Source organism: Aethina tumida, chromosome 4 (genome assembly GCF_024364675.1).
Source record: "Aethina tumida isolate Nest 87 chromosome 4, icAetTumi1.1, whole genome shotgun sequence".
NCBI classification, from domain to species: domain Eukaryota; kingdom Metazoa; phylum Arthropoda; class Insecta; order Coleoptera; family Nitidulidae; genus Aethina; species Aethina tumida.
In genome coordinates this window covers 5,391,456-5,409,818 of record NC_065438.1, presented here as the reverse complement: position 1 = coordinate 5,409,818, position 18,363 = coordinate 5,391,456, and the positions used below count along the sequence as shown (strand labels likewise).

At 26.5% G+C, this 18,363-nt stretch overlaps 1 protein-coding gene and 1 long non-coding RNA gene across 4 annotated transcripts in view; one reads left to right on the top strand and one right to left on the bottom strand.

Moving 5' to 3' along the window:
* The window catches only part of LOC109605733 (uncharacterized), a 29,822-nt gene extending 13,416 nt beyond the window's left edge, over nt 1–16,406 (bottom strand). The window contains exon 1 of the long non-coding RNA XR_007547857.1: nt 16,239–16,406. This is a non-coding gene — a long non-coding RNA (uncharacterized LOC109605733). The remainder of the gene's footprint in view (nt 1–16,238) is intronic.
* LOC109603675 (homeobox protein aristaless-like) overlaps nt 1–18,363 on the top strand; it is a 158,939-nt gene that overhangs the window by 2,740 nt on the left and 137,836 nt on the right. For 2 of the 3 annotated variants that reach the window (XM_049966454.1, XM_049966455.1), the window contains exon 2: nt 11,245–11,430. In XM_049966454.1, the coding sequence (XP_049822411.1) occupies nt 11,262–11,430 (169 nt within the window). In that variant the 5' untranslated portion in view covers nt 11,245–11,261. The remainder of the gene's footprint in view (nt 1–11,244; nt 11,431–18,363) is intronic. The other variant, XM_049966456.1, reaches the window with a different exon arrangement.

Below are 18,363 nucleotides of genomic sequence, written 5' to 3'. Positions count from 1 at the left end.
ATGTTGCCTAATTACTGTGTTTGGCTATTCATTAATTTTTCCCTTAATGTTGTTCCTTATTGAGATATTGATACCCTTTAAAATGAACAAAAGGGACTTAATTAGCTTCAATATAAAAATACATTATTGAAAATAAAAATAAAATTAATATACATACACACTTAAATATATAATACACAATTTTAGTCATAGCTTTATTACTCATCATACAAAATCACATGCTTATGAAAAAATTACAAACGTCTAAAATATTGTACAAAATTACAATATAACTACCTACAAGTCAAGTTAACTATGATTCCATATGCGAATTAGAAATCATTGCCGTCCATATCCTCATCTTCATCATCAACCGAGTCCAGTACATTAAATTCGCATTCCGGTGTGCCCTGCGCATACTCCGGTTTACCATACATGCGGTTCAACTCTGCACAATTATGTTATATATGTTAAACAATCACACTAAAATCCTAAATAAAAATGGCTCACCCTTTTCCTGCCTGTGCAACTCTTGCACTGTTTTGTTACGTCTTACTATCACGACGTAACTGATGACCAACAAAATTAATGTTCCTACCAAGTAGGACCAAACGTCTTCGAAGAAGTTCATTTTGCTACTGAGTTGTGGAGCCGAATTTGTTTGAAATTATAGTTTTGTTTGTTTGTTTCTTTTGTTTGTTACTATGGGGATTCATAAGGGACTTGATTTTGGTGGAGTTTTATTCAATCAAGTACGTTGTTGTTTGAAATTAGAGTCGATAAAGCAGGAATCGAAAATAGTTTTATGATTATAAGATGGTCCACTAGGGGGCTATTTACTATTAATTAGAATTGGAGTATAGTAGTGGCCATAATTATAGCAACTTATTTAAATATATTAAAAATAAAAGCTGTACTATAATACTTGAATTGGATGGCAGTAGCAAGTCAAAATTGGACTTTCACATTTTTAGTAGTAACCAGGATTTTTCTTGTAGGTCTGGTGTCATTTGTCTATTTTCTAAGTTTTTCGAACTTCACTTGGGCAGTTTTTCTAAATTTTTTAATAATGCGGGAACCGATGACTTATGTTATTTAGCCATAAACTCTTAACCATCTCTTCTTGTTTCTTTCATTTTGAAGAGGCTGAATTAATAACTTGCTAAAAGTTTCACTTCGACCATTGATTAGTTATTTATAATAAACAAAAGGCCGCCAATAAATAAACAATTTAAATTCACAGAAAGCAACTAAAGACTATTAAAACATCAATAACTGTGTTAATTTCAACAGATTGCTCAACATTTCTGAATATAATTAAAACAGTTCTGACACTCCTTAAGCAATTCTGTACAAAATTTAAAGAGTTCTGAATAAAATTAAGACAGATTTGAAACTGCCTCAGCAGTTCTAAATAAAACTAAGACAGTTCTGAAACTTCCTAAGTAGTTCTAAATGAAATTAAGACAGCTTTGAAACCTTCTAAGTTATTCTGTGCAAAATTAAAACAGTTTTGACACTCCTTAAGCAATTCTGTGCAAAATTTAAAGAGTTCTGAATAAAATTAAGACAGATTTGAAACTTCCTCAGCAGTTCTAAATAAAACTAAGACACTCCTGAAACTTTCTAAGTAGTTCTAAATGAAATTAAGACAGCTTTGAAACCTCCTAAGCAATTCTGTGCAAAATTAAAACAGTTCTGACACTCCTTAAGCAATTCTGTACAAAATTTAAACAGTTCTGAATAAAATTAAGACAGATCTGAAACTTTCTCAGCAGTTCTAAATAAAACTAAGATAGTTCTGAAACTTCCTAAGTAGTTCTAAATGAAATTAAGACAGCTTTGAAACCTTCCAAGCAATTCTGGGCAAAATTAAAACAGTTCTGACACTCCTTAAGCAATTTTGTACAAAATTTAAACAGTTCTTAATAAAATTAAGACAGATCTGAAACTTCCTCAACAGTTCTAAATAAAACTAAGATAGTTATGAAACTTCCTAAGTAATTCTAAATGAAATTAAGACAGCTTTGAAACCTCCCAAGCAATTCTGTGCAAAATTAAGACAGTTCTGACATTCCTTAAGCAATTTTGTACAAAATTTAAACAGTTCTGAATAAAATTAAGACAGATCTGAAACTTCCTCAACAGTTCTAAATAAAACTAAGATAGTTATGAAACTTCCTAAGTAATTCTAAATGAAATTAAGACAGATTTGAAACCTCCCAAGCAATTCTGTGCAAAATTAAGACAGTTCTGACACTCCTTAAGCAATTCTGTACAAAATTAAAACAGTTTTGTATAAAATTAAGACAGACCTGAAACTTCCTCAGCAGTTCTAAATAAAACTAAGACACTCCTGAAACTTTCTAAGTAGTTCTAAATGAAATTAAGGCAGCTTTGAAACCTCCTAAGCAATTCTGTGCAAAATTAAAACAATTCTGACACTCCTTAAGCAATTCTGTACAAAATTTAAACAGTTCTGAATAAACTTAAGAAAGATCTGAAACTTCCTCAGCAGTTCTAAATAAAACTAAGATAGTTTTGAAACTTCCTAAGTAGTTCTAAATGAAATTAAGACAGCTTTGAAACCTTCTAAGCAATTCTGTGCAAAATTAAGACAGTTCTGACACTCCTTAAGCAATTCTGTACAAAATTAAAACAGTTTTGTATAAAATTTAGACAGATCTGAAACTTCCTCAACAGTTCTAAATAAAACTAAGATAGTTATGAAACTTCCTAAGTAATTCTAAATGAAATTAAGACAGCTTTGAAACCTCCCAAGCAATTCTGTGCAAAATTAAGACAGTTCTGACACTCCTTAAGCAATTCTGTACAAAATTAAAACAGTTTTGTATAAAATTAAGACAGATCTGAAACTTCCTCAACAGTTCTAAATAAAACTAAGATAGTTATGAAACTTCCTAAGTAATTCTAAATGAAATTAAGACAGCTTTGAAACCTCCCAAGCAATTCTGTGCAAAATTAAGACAGTTCTGACACTCCTTAAGCAATTCTGTACAAAATTAAAACAGTTTTGTATAAAATTAAGACAGATCTGAAACTTTCTCAGCAGTTCTAAATAAAACTAAGACAATTCTGAAACTTCCTAAATAGTTCTGAATGAAATTAAGGCAGATTTGAAACCTTCCAAGCAATTCTGTGCAAAATTAAGACAGTTCTGACACACCTTAAACAATTCTGTACAAAATTAAAACAGTTCTGTATAAAATTGGGACAGATCTGAATCTTCCTAAGCAGTTCTAAATAAAACTAAGACAGTTCTGAAACTTCCTAAGTAGTTCTAAATGAAATTAAGACAGCTTTGAAACCTTCTAAGCAATTCTGTGCAAAATTAAGACAGTTCTGACACTCCTTAAGCAATTCTGTACAAAATTAAAACAGTTCTGTATAAAATTAGGACAGATATGAAACTTTCTAAGCAGTTCTAAATAAAACCAAGACAGTCCTGAAACTTTCTAAGTAGTTCTAAATGAAATTAAGACAGTTTTGAAACCTCCTAAGCAATTCTGTGCAAAATTAAGACAGTTCTGACACTCCTTAAGTAATTCTGTACAAAATTAAGACAGTTCTGAAACTTCCTAAGCAGTTCTAAATAAAATTAAGACAGTTTATGAAACTTTCTAAGCAGTTCGAAATAAAATTGAGACAGTTTTGAAACCTCCTAAGCTATTCTGTATAAAATTAAGACAGTTCTGAAACTTTCTAAGCAGTTCTGGATAAAATTAAGACAGTTTTGAAACCTCCTACACTATTCTGTACAAAATAGTTCTGAATGAAATTAAGACTACAGGATACTAGATGATTTTTGAATAGTCGTCGTCAGTCTGTACGTCTGCGATCGATTAATTTAATTAACGAGGACCTGTCATCGATGTCCGGTGAAAAAGAGCCACCGGACGACGCCACTGGTGTTAACTGAAGCAAAGAACTGGTGGTTCACAGAAACCGTTCGTGAATGCGAGCCGCTTAATTTACTTACAGGATTTAAATAATTAAATTAATAAATCATGCACAACTAGAAACATAATAACTGTACAGAAAGAAAATAATTACTAATTTAATTATGGAGCGACTTCCTCCGAAGACGTTTATCAAAAACAAATCCAGGCGAAGGCGCATTTACATGTAAATGGGTTCTTCATAATTTTAATGCGATTCAATCCGCGGCGAATGATGGACGACTTTTAATTGAAATTCGTTACGTTTTCTTATAAATATTGATAACGCGGCGCAACAGTTGACACTTCTTGCACACAAAACGAATTTATAATACATCGAAATAGTAATTGGCAATTTATTATACATCTCATTAGCTCAAATGTTAAATGACGTCGTTCCCATCATCAATATCGTAATTGTCGAAGGAATTACACAATATTTACAATATTTACATTTTATTTAATATGCAAATAATGCATATCAAAGCGGAAAATTACGGGCTTTCCTTGAATTAAACGAAAATCCAATTTCATTAATACCGTCTCGTGTCAACGTAAAAAATTTCGACCTTACCCTAATTGCGTTATCGCGAAAATGTTTATTAATAATCGTTTATAAATTTGCACGCGGCATTCCGTGTACAATTTTAAGCGAAATCAATTAACGTTTCGGATTCTTGTTGGGAAAATGAACGTTTGCTAAATGTGTGAATGCGATTAGCGACATGCAACTGCTGCGACAGAAAATTGCGAATTGATGTATTACAATTGGACTTAACAACTTTCATTACATCAATTATTATTAAACATTTTATAAATATAATAAAAACAATGTAAACCAGTTCATCCTGCGTGGTAAAAGATGAATCTAAGAAAATTACACCATAAATGTGGAATAAAATATACAACAAAAATATTTTAATTTAATTTTTTTACTATTTTTGAAGAATATAAAATAATCAAAATGAGAATTACAATCAATTATAAAAATTAAAAATACTTTTTAAGTTTTATATATTTTTTAATAAATATACTACTTTTTAATTTTGTCATTATTATTATAAATAATAATAAAATTTAAGAATTTATAAAAAAATTGATTTTTATAAATTATAATAATTTATTTTTATAAATATTAGAAAAATGTAAGAATATGAACTTAATTTTATTCCAATTTAATTTTTCACAGAAGAAGGTTTATTTATTAAATAAATTGAGGAAAAGAAAAACGAAGCAGAAAATTATTAAATAAACATTTTTTGAATTTAAAAAAATTGATTTTTACAAATTTATTTTTATAAATATTAGAAAAAATTAGGAATATGAATTTTTCATATATTTATGTATAATAATTATTAAAAGAAGAAAGTCTATTTATAAAATTAATTGAGCAAAAGAAAAATGAAGCAGAAAATAAATATATGGCATTAAATAAACATTTTTTGTCCATTAATTACATCAATTATAAAAATTAAAATATACTTTTTAAGTTTTATATATTTTAAAATAAATATACTACTTTTTTTAATTTTGTCATTTATATTATTATAAATAATAAATAATTTATAAAGTAAATTGAGGAAAAGGGAAACAAAGCAGAAAATTAATAAATTACACAAAAAATAAGAAAGTTTTGAATGAATTTTCCAATTTATTATATATAATAATTATTAAAAAAGGTTTATTTATAAAATAAATTGAGGAGAAGGAAATTGTGTGTAAAATTAGTTTCTACTATTAAAAAAATAATAAAATTTTATATATATTTTTTATAGACAAAAATTAAAATATATGAAATAAAAAAATTTCATTATACACTTTGGTTTATTATTATTATAAATAATAAATAGAAAATAATAAATTACATTACATAATAGAATAGAAAATTAATAAATTACACAAAAAATAAGAAAGTTTTTTGTTTATAAACTTAATTTCTACTATAAAAAAAATGAATAATTAAAAAATAATAAAAAATTGAGTCCTGTAAATTAAAATAAATAAAATTTTTATAAATATTAGAAAAATTTTGACAATATGAATTTCCGATTTAAAAAAGAAAGTTAATTTGTGTATAAAATTAATTTTTACTAATAAAAAATGAAAGATTTAAAAATAATAAAATTGTATTCTATAAATTAAAATAATAATTTATTTTTATATACATAAAAATCAATTATTAGATAAAAGTTTATTTATGAAATAAATTGAAGAAAAGAAAAAAGCAAACAATTAATAAATTAAATAAAAAATAATAAAAAATTGAGTCCTATAAATAATAATAATTTATTTTAGAAAAATTCTGAAAATATGAATTTTTTATGTAAAAAGGAAGTTTATTTGTGTATAAAATTAATTTCGGATATTAAAAAGATAAAAAATTAAAAAATAATAAAATTGAGTTCCACAAATTAAATAATAATTTATTTTTATAAACTTAAACAATAATTATTATTAAAAAGAAAGTTTAATTATAAAATAAATTGAAGAAAAGAAAAAAAACTATAAATTAAACGAAAAAATTACATAATCTTTCTTTATAAAATAAATTTCTATTATTAAAAAAAAAAAAAATATTAAAAATTTAATAATAATGAAAAATTGAGTTCTATAAATTAAAATAATAATTCATTTTTCTAAACATTAAAAAAAATCTGAAAATAGAAAATTTATTTGTATATACAATTAATTTCTACAAAAATGAAAAATTAAAAAATAATAAAATTGAGTTCCATAAATTAAAATAATCATTTATTTTTTACAGACATAAACAACAATTATTATAAAAATAAAAGTAAAATTATAATATTTATATATATATATATATATATATATATATATATATATATAATATGTATATAAAATAATAATTTATTTTTATAGATATTAGAAAAATTTTAAAACATATGTATTTTTTTTATAAAAAAATTTATTTATGAAATAAATAAAAGGAAAAAAATAATAAATTAAATGAAAAAATAACACAATTTTTGTATATAAAATAAATTTCAACTATTACAAAAATTGAAATTTTAAATTAAATTTTATTTATTATTATTATGTATTATAATAAAAAAATTATATAAAAGAGTTTTTCAAGTGAATTTTGTCATGTATTATATAATTATAATTGAATGAAAAATTAATTTTAATTTTATTATTAAATATTTCTGTTAGTTTGATTGTTAAATATTTCATGGGTTTTTAATTTTGTACCAAATATTATAATAATTGATAATTTTTTATGATGTTACATGTTTTTATACATTTGTTTAGTCATTTTTAGAGATTATTTTGAGTAAATAGATTTCTAAATGCGGTAAACAATTTTGTTTTTTGACTTTCACACCAAAATCGATAAGGAAATCAAAATTTATTCAAAAAATAAACTTGTCTAAAATTTCTACCTAAAAAACTGTCATTTTTATTAACATTATTCATCGTACAAAAACAATTATCAATTCAAATATGCCTGTTTGAATAACACCATGCAATTATTCACATTTTCAACAGATAACAACTGATTCAAACCGCTTTCGATCATTTTACGCAGCGAATAATTCAGTTAATAATTTAAAATTGCAAAATTCAAGCGTAACAACGCCATCCCTCATTATACCATTAAAATTATCTGGAATAATTATTTATAATTAGGACGTGCCTCTGTCGAAAAAAGCACACAACAACACTCCGACGAGATAGCGACGGAAATTTTGGAAAACGCATTTAAAATGCATTTTATTTATGCAAATCCAGGACATTAATTATTCACAGACGATACATTTCATATGTGGAAAACAAGTAAATAAATACGATTATGGCGTTTATGACGATAACGAAATTTATTTATTTAACACCTTGGTTGGTGTCCAGCCGAAAAAAAAGCGGCGCATTAATCGAATAAGCGGGGCCGGAGCCTCAGCCTTGGGACGCTTCCGCATTTCGAACCGAATTTGCCCTTTTAACAATGCGCAATTAAAAAGTGTGTGGAAAAACTATTTCGAAATTTTCCTTGAGATTATGGTAAAACGCGGAGGAATTTCGGCATTTAAAAAATTCACTCAAAATCAAACGGGTGAAAATAACTTGTGCTAAGTAGTACTGTAATATTTTACTTAAGTTAAATTGAATTTTTGATAACAGTAAGTGCTAATGGAAAAACCTAATAATAAAACTAAACTAAATTATTTTAAAAGTCTATGTTTCAATTAATTTTATCGATAATATGTCACTTAACTGTCTATAATTTATTGTTTGTTAAAGAACGACATTTCGTTTCGCTAATTGGCTCACCATTAAACAACCATTGTCTAATGATACACACCACAATAAACATAATTAAGAATATTTCTCAATGGGCAAAATCACGAATGATCAATTTATCTTGTACGAAGTGTCATTTCATCATACCTCACTTAATTGTAAACATAATTATCTTTTAGTCATGGCAGTAATTGAATACTCATCAATGCAAATCTGGAAACACCAATAACGTATATCATACAATTGCAAATGGCACGACCTTTCCCAAGATATTGAATCAATTCTTGCTGAGTTTATTGTGACCACTGCAGAATGCAAGGGTAAACACATAAGTTTCAAAATTAATAAATAATCACATGGGTTCGATATTAGAAAGTGGCATCCTCCATTTCAATGATAATCGTGCTACTAGGAAACATTTAGAGGCGTAATGAACACCTTGATGTTGTTCAATCCAAAAACAAACAGTTACCAACAATAATTTACCACATTCCGGGTTTCGACTAGGATAACATGTTCTAGTAAATTGCATGTTGCTAATTATGTTTTTGCACATTTTGAAAACTATAATTATCTTTGACAGGAAGCCATCAATTTGGATCATAATAATTGATTTTGGCTTGTAAAATAAACATAATGTAATGATGAGCTATTAGATATTTACTAAAGGACACGATTTTGTTGCAAATATTCATTAAATTGGAAAATTCTTAATTAATATTCATTACTATGTTAAGTTTAAAACGTTTAAAATTTATTTAAGAGGAATCTGAAAAATAAATCTATTGAATATGTAGTAAACATCTTAGAAGAAATTAGGATTAGAAAGTTATTAAGACAAAAATTTTCAAGAATTAGTTCATCAGTCTAAGACAGTCAAAACAACAAATTTTTAATTAAAACATTTTGAAGAAGAATCAAATGTTTAGAATGATGACAGACAAACATAGCAATTCTAAGAAACTTTGAAGAAGAACTGCTGGAAAGAGTGAAGTTAAGAAGTTAGTTTAACAGTCAAATAACTCCAACAGAAAAATTCTTAATTAAACCATTTTGAGGCAGTTTAGTGTTGAAAATTTTGAAAATATGGAAAGAAATATTAGGAAACTTTGAACAGGAAAACTTAAAAAGACAAAAATGAATAAAACATTAGACAAATTTTTAATTAAAACGTTTAGAAGCAGATTAAAGTGTTTAAAATAATGAAAGACAGACATAGTAATTATAAGAAACTTTCAAGAAAAAATGTTGGAAAGAGTGAAGTTAAGAAGTTAGTTTATCAATCAAATAAACTTCAATCGAAAAATTCTTAATTAAACCATTTTGAAGCAGTTCAAAGTGTTTAAAATTTAGAAACTATAGAAAGAAATATTAGGAAACTTTGAAGCAGGAATAGTAAAGGAGATAAAAATTAATAAGAAATTAGTTTTACAGTCTAATAGACTCTAATAGATAAATTCTTATTTAAAACATTTAGAAACAGATTAAAGTATTTAAAATGATGAAAGGCAGACATAGAAATTAGGAACAGTTAAGAAGACAAAAATTAACAGGAAGTTAGTTTATCAGTCTAATAGACTCTAACAGACAAATCCATAATTAAAACGTTTAGAAGCAGATTAAGGTGTTTAAAATGATGAAGCACAGTCATAATAATTATCAGAAACTCTGAAGAAAAAGTGATGGAAAGAATGAAGTTATGAAGAAGTTAGTTTATCAGTCATATAAACTCCGACAGAAATATTCTTAATTAAACCATTATAAAGCTGTTTAAAGTGTTTAAAATATTGAAAATATATAAAGAAATATTAGGAAACTTTGAAGCAGGAACAGTTAAGAAGACAAAAATTAACAGGAAGTTAGTTTATCAGTCTAATAGACTCTAACAGACAAATCCCTAATTAAAACGTTTAGAAGCAGATTAAGGTGTTTTAAATGATGAAGCCCAGACATAATAATTATCAGAAACTCTGAAGAAAAAGTGCTGGATAGAATGAAGCTAAGAAGAAGTTAGTTTATCAATCAAATAAACTCCGACAGAAACATTCTTAATTAAACAATTTTGAAGCTGTTTAAAGTGTTTAAAATATTGAAAATATAGAAGGAAATATTAGGAAACTTTGAAGCAAGAACAGTTGAGAAGACAAAAATCAAGTTAATTTATCTGTCCAATATATACAAACAGATAAATTGTTAGAAGGAAATATTAGGAAATTTTGAAGGAGAAACAATTGGAAAGATAAAAATTAAGAAGTTACTACTGTAATAGATAAATTCTTAATTAAAATCTTTAAATGAAAGGTAAAGTTACAAATATTAGGAAACTTTGAAGAAAAACTTTGGATAATAATAGAAAAATTCTTAATTAAAACTTTCGAAGTAATTTAAAGTGTTTAAAGAATAGAAAGAACTATTAGCAAATTTTGAAGTTAAGAAGGAAATTTTGAAGAAACTAAAACATTTTATAATAGATAGCTTAGAAAAAATTATGTTGAAAAAAGAGTTAGTTTTCAATCCAATAGATAGATACAAACAAAATAATAAAGTTTAACAATCAGATCAAATTAACATATTTTATTAAAATCAACTTGAAAACTTCATAATGACCAGTTAAAAAAAGTTATTTTTAAAACTGGATGAAATCAGAGTTAATTTGTATACATCTAATTAGTTAATTTTCCTTCTAATATACATTCGTGTACATCTCTAATTGGATTAGGTAAACGAAACCGGTGAATAATTATGAATAATGCCCATATGAATATATGCATGTCAAGAATTGACCTACACTAACTAATATTAGAAGCAGTACGACCCAGACCGAAAAAACCAACACCAAGGTTATTAATATTTTTACTAATGAGTTTATTATCGTTGTTTTTTTAAGTAGAAGACATTTTAAATTATAATCCACTTAATTATCCTTATCTTATCACAGTTCCCCCCAAATGTAATGCATTTGCGAAAGTGTCTGTGCGAAAAATAAACAGTAAAAAAATAAACAGTGTTTTTTTTTCGTCGTTCCAACGTCGTTCCGTCCAAGTTTCAGGTGGTAGTGCCATGGATAGTGACTGTTTGGAGATGGATCTATCGACGAGGCAGAGGGACGGCGTCCCGCAGGACAACGGGTGCAAGATGCGCGTGGCCAAGTCGGTGTTCAGCATCAGGAGTCTGGTGGACGTCGGCGACGCCGGCGAGGACAGGGACAACGGATCCAACACGGGAACAGGTTGGTGTTAGTTTCCGCTAACTGTATACGGCCGAAATGGTCGTCATTAACTCGGCATTATAATAAATTAAAATTATTAACGAAACTTTTAAGTGGCGGGCCGCCCGGCGTGTGTCATTAAAGAAATTGCGGTAAATTAAGTTCTTGCGAAAAAATTACGTATCAATTAAATTTTATAATCAAAAAATTCTTATGTTTTGTGCTAAGTTCAGCTGTTGAAAGTATTCCGCAATTAAGCGGGGACCGTCACTGTTATTACGATAATAGGCCACTGGTCAATTTTAAATATCTGGTGGTATTCTTAAACCGCGGCAAACGGTAAGTATAATAATTAAAGGACAAACCGTGTGGATTACGAATGAGTAACGTTTTAATGTCATAAAGACCATAATTACGTACCGTATGAATAAATGCATAAATCGTCAAGGTGTGTACTTTATGTGTAATAATAGAAATTCAGCTCATCCTGCATTATAAATGGAAAAAAATTATCACCATCTGAACGCATTAATGAAGGAAATGCTTCACTTTACACTTCAACCTGTGAATATTCGACAAACCACTTTAATATATAATATTTGTAATAATTTATAATATATTGAAACGTTTATTTAGTTAAATTGAACGATGATGACGTTTAGTAACACCTTTCAATTGACAAAAATATATTTAATCACATAATAAAGAAGTTAAATTGTGATAATATTGCATGTTTAAGTTGTTGTCTGACATTTACCATCGAAAAAATGTTATGAAACACCGTTGGTGCAGATCGTTATTCATAAAAGTCCACAAAGGAAATAATAAAATACAACAATATTACTTTAATTAATTTCTTGTACCATCATGCAACAAATTCACTATATTTATACGAGCGTATCCGGTTTTCATTAGGTATTAATGCGGTTGATCATGTTACTTAGTTTATGTGGGACTATCGAAAACATCATCATAAAATAGGCTAATGTAACTATAGTAATAATAAATAAATAATATTTAATATGGAAACTCTTTAAAAAGTTACTAAAAAATGTTCTAAATTTGAAATTTATGTAAGTAAATTAGTAGTAAAATACGTTACTTTTTAATATCGAATAAAAATTAAAAAGCTATTTGAATTCAAAAAATATTTAAAAAATCATTCAAAAATCAGTCTAGAAAATCCTCAAATAAGACTTCTCAAAATTTATAGTTGTGTTTAATTTACTGTTTTCTTAATTTAATATATTTACATAGACTTATAAACTGTACATTTTAAGTATTCTTGTTTGAAGATTTTCTAAACTTTGAATGTTGTTTCACTCTAAAATATATTTTTAAATTAATTTTATTAGTGATTTGAATGATTTTTTAATTTAATGTGTACACATAATTGTGAACTATACATTTTAAGTATTCTTCTTTAAATATTTCCGGAACTTTAAATGTTTCTTCACACTAAATATTATTTTCTTGAAGATTTTCTAAACTTTGAATGTTGCTTTACATTAAAATATATTTTTAAATTAATTTTATTAGTATTTTGAATAATTTTTTAATTTAATGTTTACACAGAATTGAGAACTATACATTTTAAGTATTCTTCTTTAAATATTTCCTGAACTTTAAATGTTTTTTCACACTAAATATTATTTTCTTGAAGATTTTCTAAACTTTGAATGTTGCTTCACACTAAAATACATTTTTAAATTAATTTTATTAGTGATTTGAATATTTTTTTAATTTAATATTTACACAGAATTGAGAACTATACATTTTAAGTATTCTTCTTCAAATATTTCTTGAACTTTAAATGTTTCTTCACACTAAATATTATTTTCTTGAAGATTTTCTAAACTTTGAATGTTGCTTCACATTAAAATATATTTTTAAATTAATTTTATTAGTATTTTGAATAATTTTTTAATTTAATGTTTACACAGAATTGAGAACTATACATTTTAAGTATTCTTCTTTAAATATTTCCTGAACTTTAAATGTTTCTTCACACTAAATATTATTTTCTTGAAGATTTTCTAAACTTTGAATGTTGCTTCACACTAAAATACATTTTTAAATTAATTTTATTAGTATTTTGAATAATTTTTTAATTTAATGTTTACACAGAATTGAGAACTATACATTTTAAGTATTCTTCTTTAAATATTTCCTGAACTTTAAATGTTTCTTCACACTAAATATTATTTTCTTGAAGATTTTCTAAACTTTGAATGTTGCTTCTCACTAAAATACATTTTTAAATTAATTTTATTAGTGATTTGAATATTTTTTTAATTTAATATTTACACAGAATTGAGAACTATACATTTTAAGTATTCTTCTTCAAATATTTCTTGAACTTTAAATGTTTCTTCACACTAAATATTATTTTCTTGAAGATTTTCTAAACTTTGAATGTTGCTTTACATTAAAATATATTTTTAAATTAATTTTATTAGTGTTTTGAATAATTTTTTAATTTAATATTTACACAGAATTGAGAACTATACATTTTAAGTATTCTTCTTTAAATATTTCCTGAACTTTAAATGTTTCTTCACACTAAATATTATTTTCTTGAAGATTTTCTAAACTTTGAATGTTGCTTCACACTAAAATACATTTTTAAATTAATTTTATTAGTGATTTGAATATTTTGTAATTTAATATTTACACAGAATTGAGAACTATACATTTTAAGTATTCTTCTTCAAATATTTCTTGAACTTTAAATGTTTCTTCACACTAAATATTATTTTCTTGAAGATTTTCTAAACTTTGAATGTTGCTTTACATTAAAATATATTTTTAAATTAATTTTATTAGTGTTTTGAATAATTTTTTAATTTAATATTTACACAGAATTGAGAACTATACATTTTAAGTATTCTTCTTTAAATATTTCCTGAACTTTAAATGTTTCTTCACACTAAATATTATTTTCTTGAAGATTTTCTAAACTTTGAATGTTGCTTCACACTAAAATACATTTTTAAATTAATTTTATTTGTGATTTGAATAAATTTTTAATTTAATATTTACACAGAATTGAGAACTATACATTTTAAGTATTCTTCTTTAAATATTTCCTGAACTTTAAATGTTCCTTCACACTAAATAATAGTTCATTTTATAAGTGATTTTAATGTTTTATTATTATTATATTGAATATAGAATGTTTATTATTTTAAATTAATAGTTAAGTTAATAATTATATTTAAATTTTTCCCATCTCGTCTAAATCAATTGTCACCGATTTCTCTGAAGTATGACAGAATATAATTTAAAAATGGTCAACTATGTTGGTCTGTGCACATGAATCGCCGGACCGTGCACGTTTCCTGTTCGTCTTGATTAAAGATTTATCCGCTACTTGATCTCCTCTGTTTTTTATTGTTTATGTAATTTGAATTATACGTTTTGTAACTGCTAATGAATTGTAATTGAACATAATTTTAATTTGGCCTGGGTGGAATTAAAAACGCATTAAATTTGAATAAGTCGCACCTCAGGACGTTGGAAAATTGTCCTCCGGAGAACATCTAACAAAAATCCAAGAAAATTAGCTATTGTAACAATGAAAAGAAACAAAAACGGTCCCACTGATGGATAGATTCGTAGAAACATTGGGCTGAGTTTTGGTTGATGGACGTGAAAACCGTCGACCACAAGCACCTGTTTTCATTAAACGCAGCACATGTTTCCGCGCCGAATTAATTGCATTGTTTGGTCGAGCGAGTTTTACAGATAATGCAATTATACGGGCAAGTGGGATGCGCTCGTGCATTTTCCCATTCGCCCCTGAACCGTTTTACGGTCGGATCGGGACTTTTTACCTAGGAGATTAAGCAGCAATCGGTTTTGCTTCCGCTTTCGTTCCTCGGTTCGTTCATCTGGTCATTAATCGGTGAAATAAAAGGAGCGCGGTTTCACTGCGTCATTTTAATTAGCGGCTAACTGTAATGGATTAACGTTGGTACTTGGTTATTCATAGTGGAGATGATTAAATTAAATTACTCACCTTACAGTTATTTATTTAAAAAATTATTTGTTTTTTGCTCAGCTTCTTATTTTAGTGTTCTTACAATATAATATATTAATATTAAATGATAAAATTATACATTTTCACTTTTATTCTTCATATAATATATGAATTCCGGATGTTGTTTTACACTTAATATATTTTCAAGTACATCTAGATTTGCCTTTTGGTGTTTTATTGGAGACTATGTGTCGTTCCACAAGTTTTCGATTGTATTTAGACCTGGACTGTACGCTGGATATTCAAAAATCTCAATATATTTATCTTTTAACCAATTCTGAACCACTTTGGATGCATGAAAGTCCTTGTAATGAATAAATGATGCCTCTATATACGAAACTGTTCTTTTACTAATAATTTTTTGTAATGGTCCTATACCATGCCAAAGAAATGAACAACAAGCCACAACTTTCCTCCACCGTGTTTCAAAGTTTTTCCAAGTGTATCTTGGAAACTTTTATTAGAAAGTCGATGAATGTATCTTTTATCAACTGATATTAACAATTTATTTTTATATTAACAATTTATTTTTAACAAATAAATATGTTCTAAATATGTGCTATTTTGGTGGCCAAACAAATTTCGTATTTATTTCTCAGGCCACCGCTGTATATCCTGCATTCATTAATATTTGCCTAATTGGAAAGCAGTCAAAAACATCATAAAATACAGAAATCTTGAGAGATCTTAACTTTTACCTTCAATTTCAGATTTACTATAAAATTTCTATAGGGAAATTAATTGAATTGAATATAGATTAATGGATTTAAGTAGCGTTTTAACTCACCACACATACATGTAGAAATGGGTTCCTGAATATTTTTACACCTGTCATACACACAAAGTAATTGAAACCAACAGTAAAATTATTTATTTTAAAACAAACGCTTGTTGTATATTCATTTTGACAACGAATGTTGCGATATATAAAAATGTCATAGATTAAAATTCCATTGGATAAATAAGCGTGCGTGCGTTTAGTCAAAAATTGGACGTGTGATTCTAAGAAATTACATGTGTGCAAATTGCATAACTTAAAATAAGTATAATTGATTAATATTAAATTTTTACTTTTAACATTTTTATTTATAAAAAAATGAATTAAACAAACAGCAAACAGTTGTTTAAAAAGGAATATATGTAAATTAAATAGATCAGCAGGTGTGTTCAACAGGAATTTACACACTCTTCATTTTGTTGGTGAAAACGCATGAACTATATAATTTTATGACGCCCAGCAGTTGGACAGGGACGCGTCCCGCGATTTTCTGCTGAGTTTCTTAGATTTTTCTGTTGTATTTGTTGTGTAAATGCGTGGGTGTTTTATGTTATCTTTCGACTGACTGATTTGTGTGACTTTAACACAGAATTTTAATATATCCTTCTGCAATTCGGGTAAGTTTTACTTTTATTATCAACAAATTTAAAATTACATGCCAAAGTTGGACAAAATTATAACAAATTTTTATTCCATTACATAAGAAACGCATCTTCTAATTAAATGCAATCAAAATACTTTATATTTTATTTAAAATAATTACACTGTATTCTTTCTCTCATTATTCATTTTGTACATAAATAAAAATGATTTATAGTTAAAATAAATCTTAAACAAAAATTTATACATAATTTTGAACAAAATTGGTACTATTTTGTTGAGTACTCTTTGTTTTTTATAACCACTTGTAAATGGTGAGACAAAGGTTCTATTAATAACCACAATTCATCTAAATTTGATGCTTTTTGGTGTTTTAATTCAGACTACATGTTGTCAACTGTATTTAGATCTCAACATTTTTATTTTTTAATCAACTTTTAACAAGTTTGGATGCAGCTTCGTATCATTATTACGCATAAAAATCTATGTAATTGGTAAATTGTCGTTGGCAAATGGTTCCTTTACATCTCCCATGATGTCTCTATGTACAAAATGGTCCATTTTACCAATAATTTTTTGTAATGGTCCTATACCATGTCAAGGAAAGGAATCCCAATCCAAAACTTTTCCTCCACAGTGTTTCAGTAGTGTATCTGGGATCCAAACTTGTATTAGGAGGACGATAAATGTATTTTTTACTTTCTGATCTTGTTCTGTTGAACATGGATACATCACTTCAAATTACCCTTCGCCAAAATTCTGGAGAATAATTAAAACAACACCAAGAAAGGGATGTTCAAACTTAATATTGTGTTGGTAAAACATAGTTGTTATATTAAGAAATAAACGATTAAAATTTAGAAACAAAATGACTGGACAAAATTTGAATTAAACCCTTTTATGAAATATTGTGTAATGTATACATTTTAAATAATGCATAGTATAAAATAAAAGGTCAATTTCTCAATAAGCTGTACAGTTATTGATTAAACAGATAGATAGCCGTGTAATAAATTAATAAAAATTCTTTTGCAAACACGAATCATAATTTCCGAACGGTTTCGTGTGGACTGAAAATTATATTACATTTTTACGACTAATAAGATTTACGTCCACCCCGCATAATTACAAATTAACGTTTTTTATCCCTAGATTGAACGTTGCACTGCTCCGTTATCATTTATTAAAACGAGGCAAGGGGAACAGGCAATAACGTGCTAATATAAAATGCCAGTTATAAAACTCCATTAATTGAGTTTACGACCGAATGCACTATTTCAGTTTTTATGTTGTTGGTCTATTGTTTAGACAAGAAAATGCACCATTAAACGAGGCCCTTTATTTTAGATTTTAATGGGCAATTATGGAGTGTATAAATTTATTATTTATAGCCGGCCAGAATCGAAAGTTATTGGTGCTGATTTAAAAAAAATTAAACAAAGACATTAGGTGTGCATGTGCACAAAATTAGCTTCCAATTAAATCCGCAGCCCTATAAACCTTCTAATTTTAGATTCAAATTGCAATGATCGGT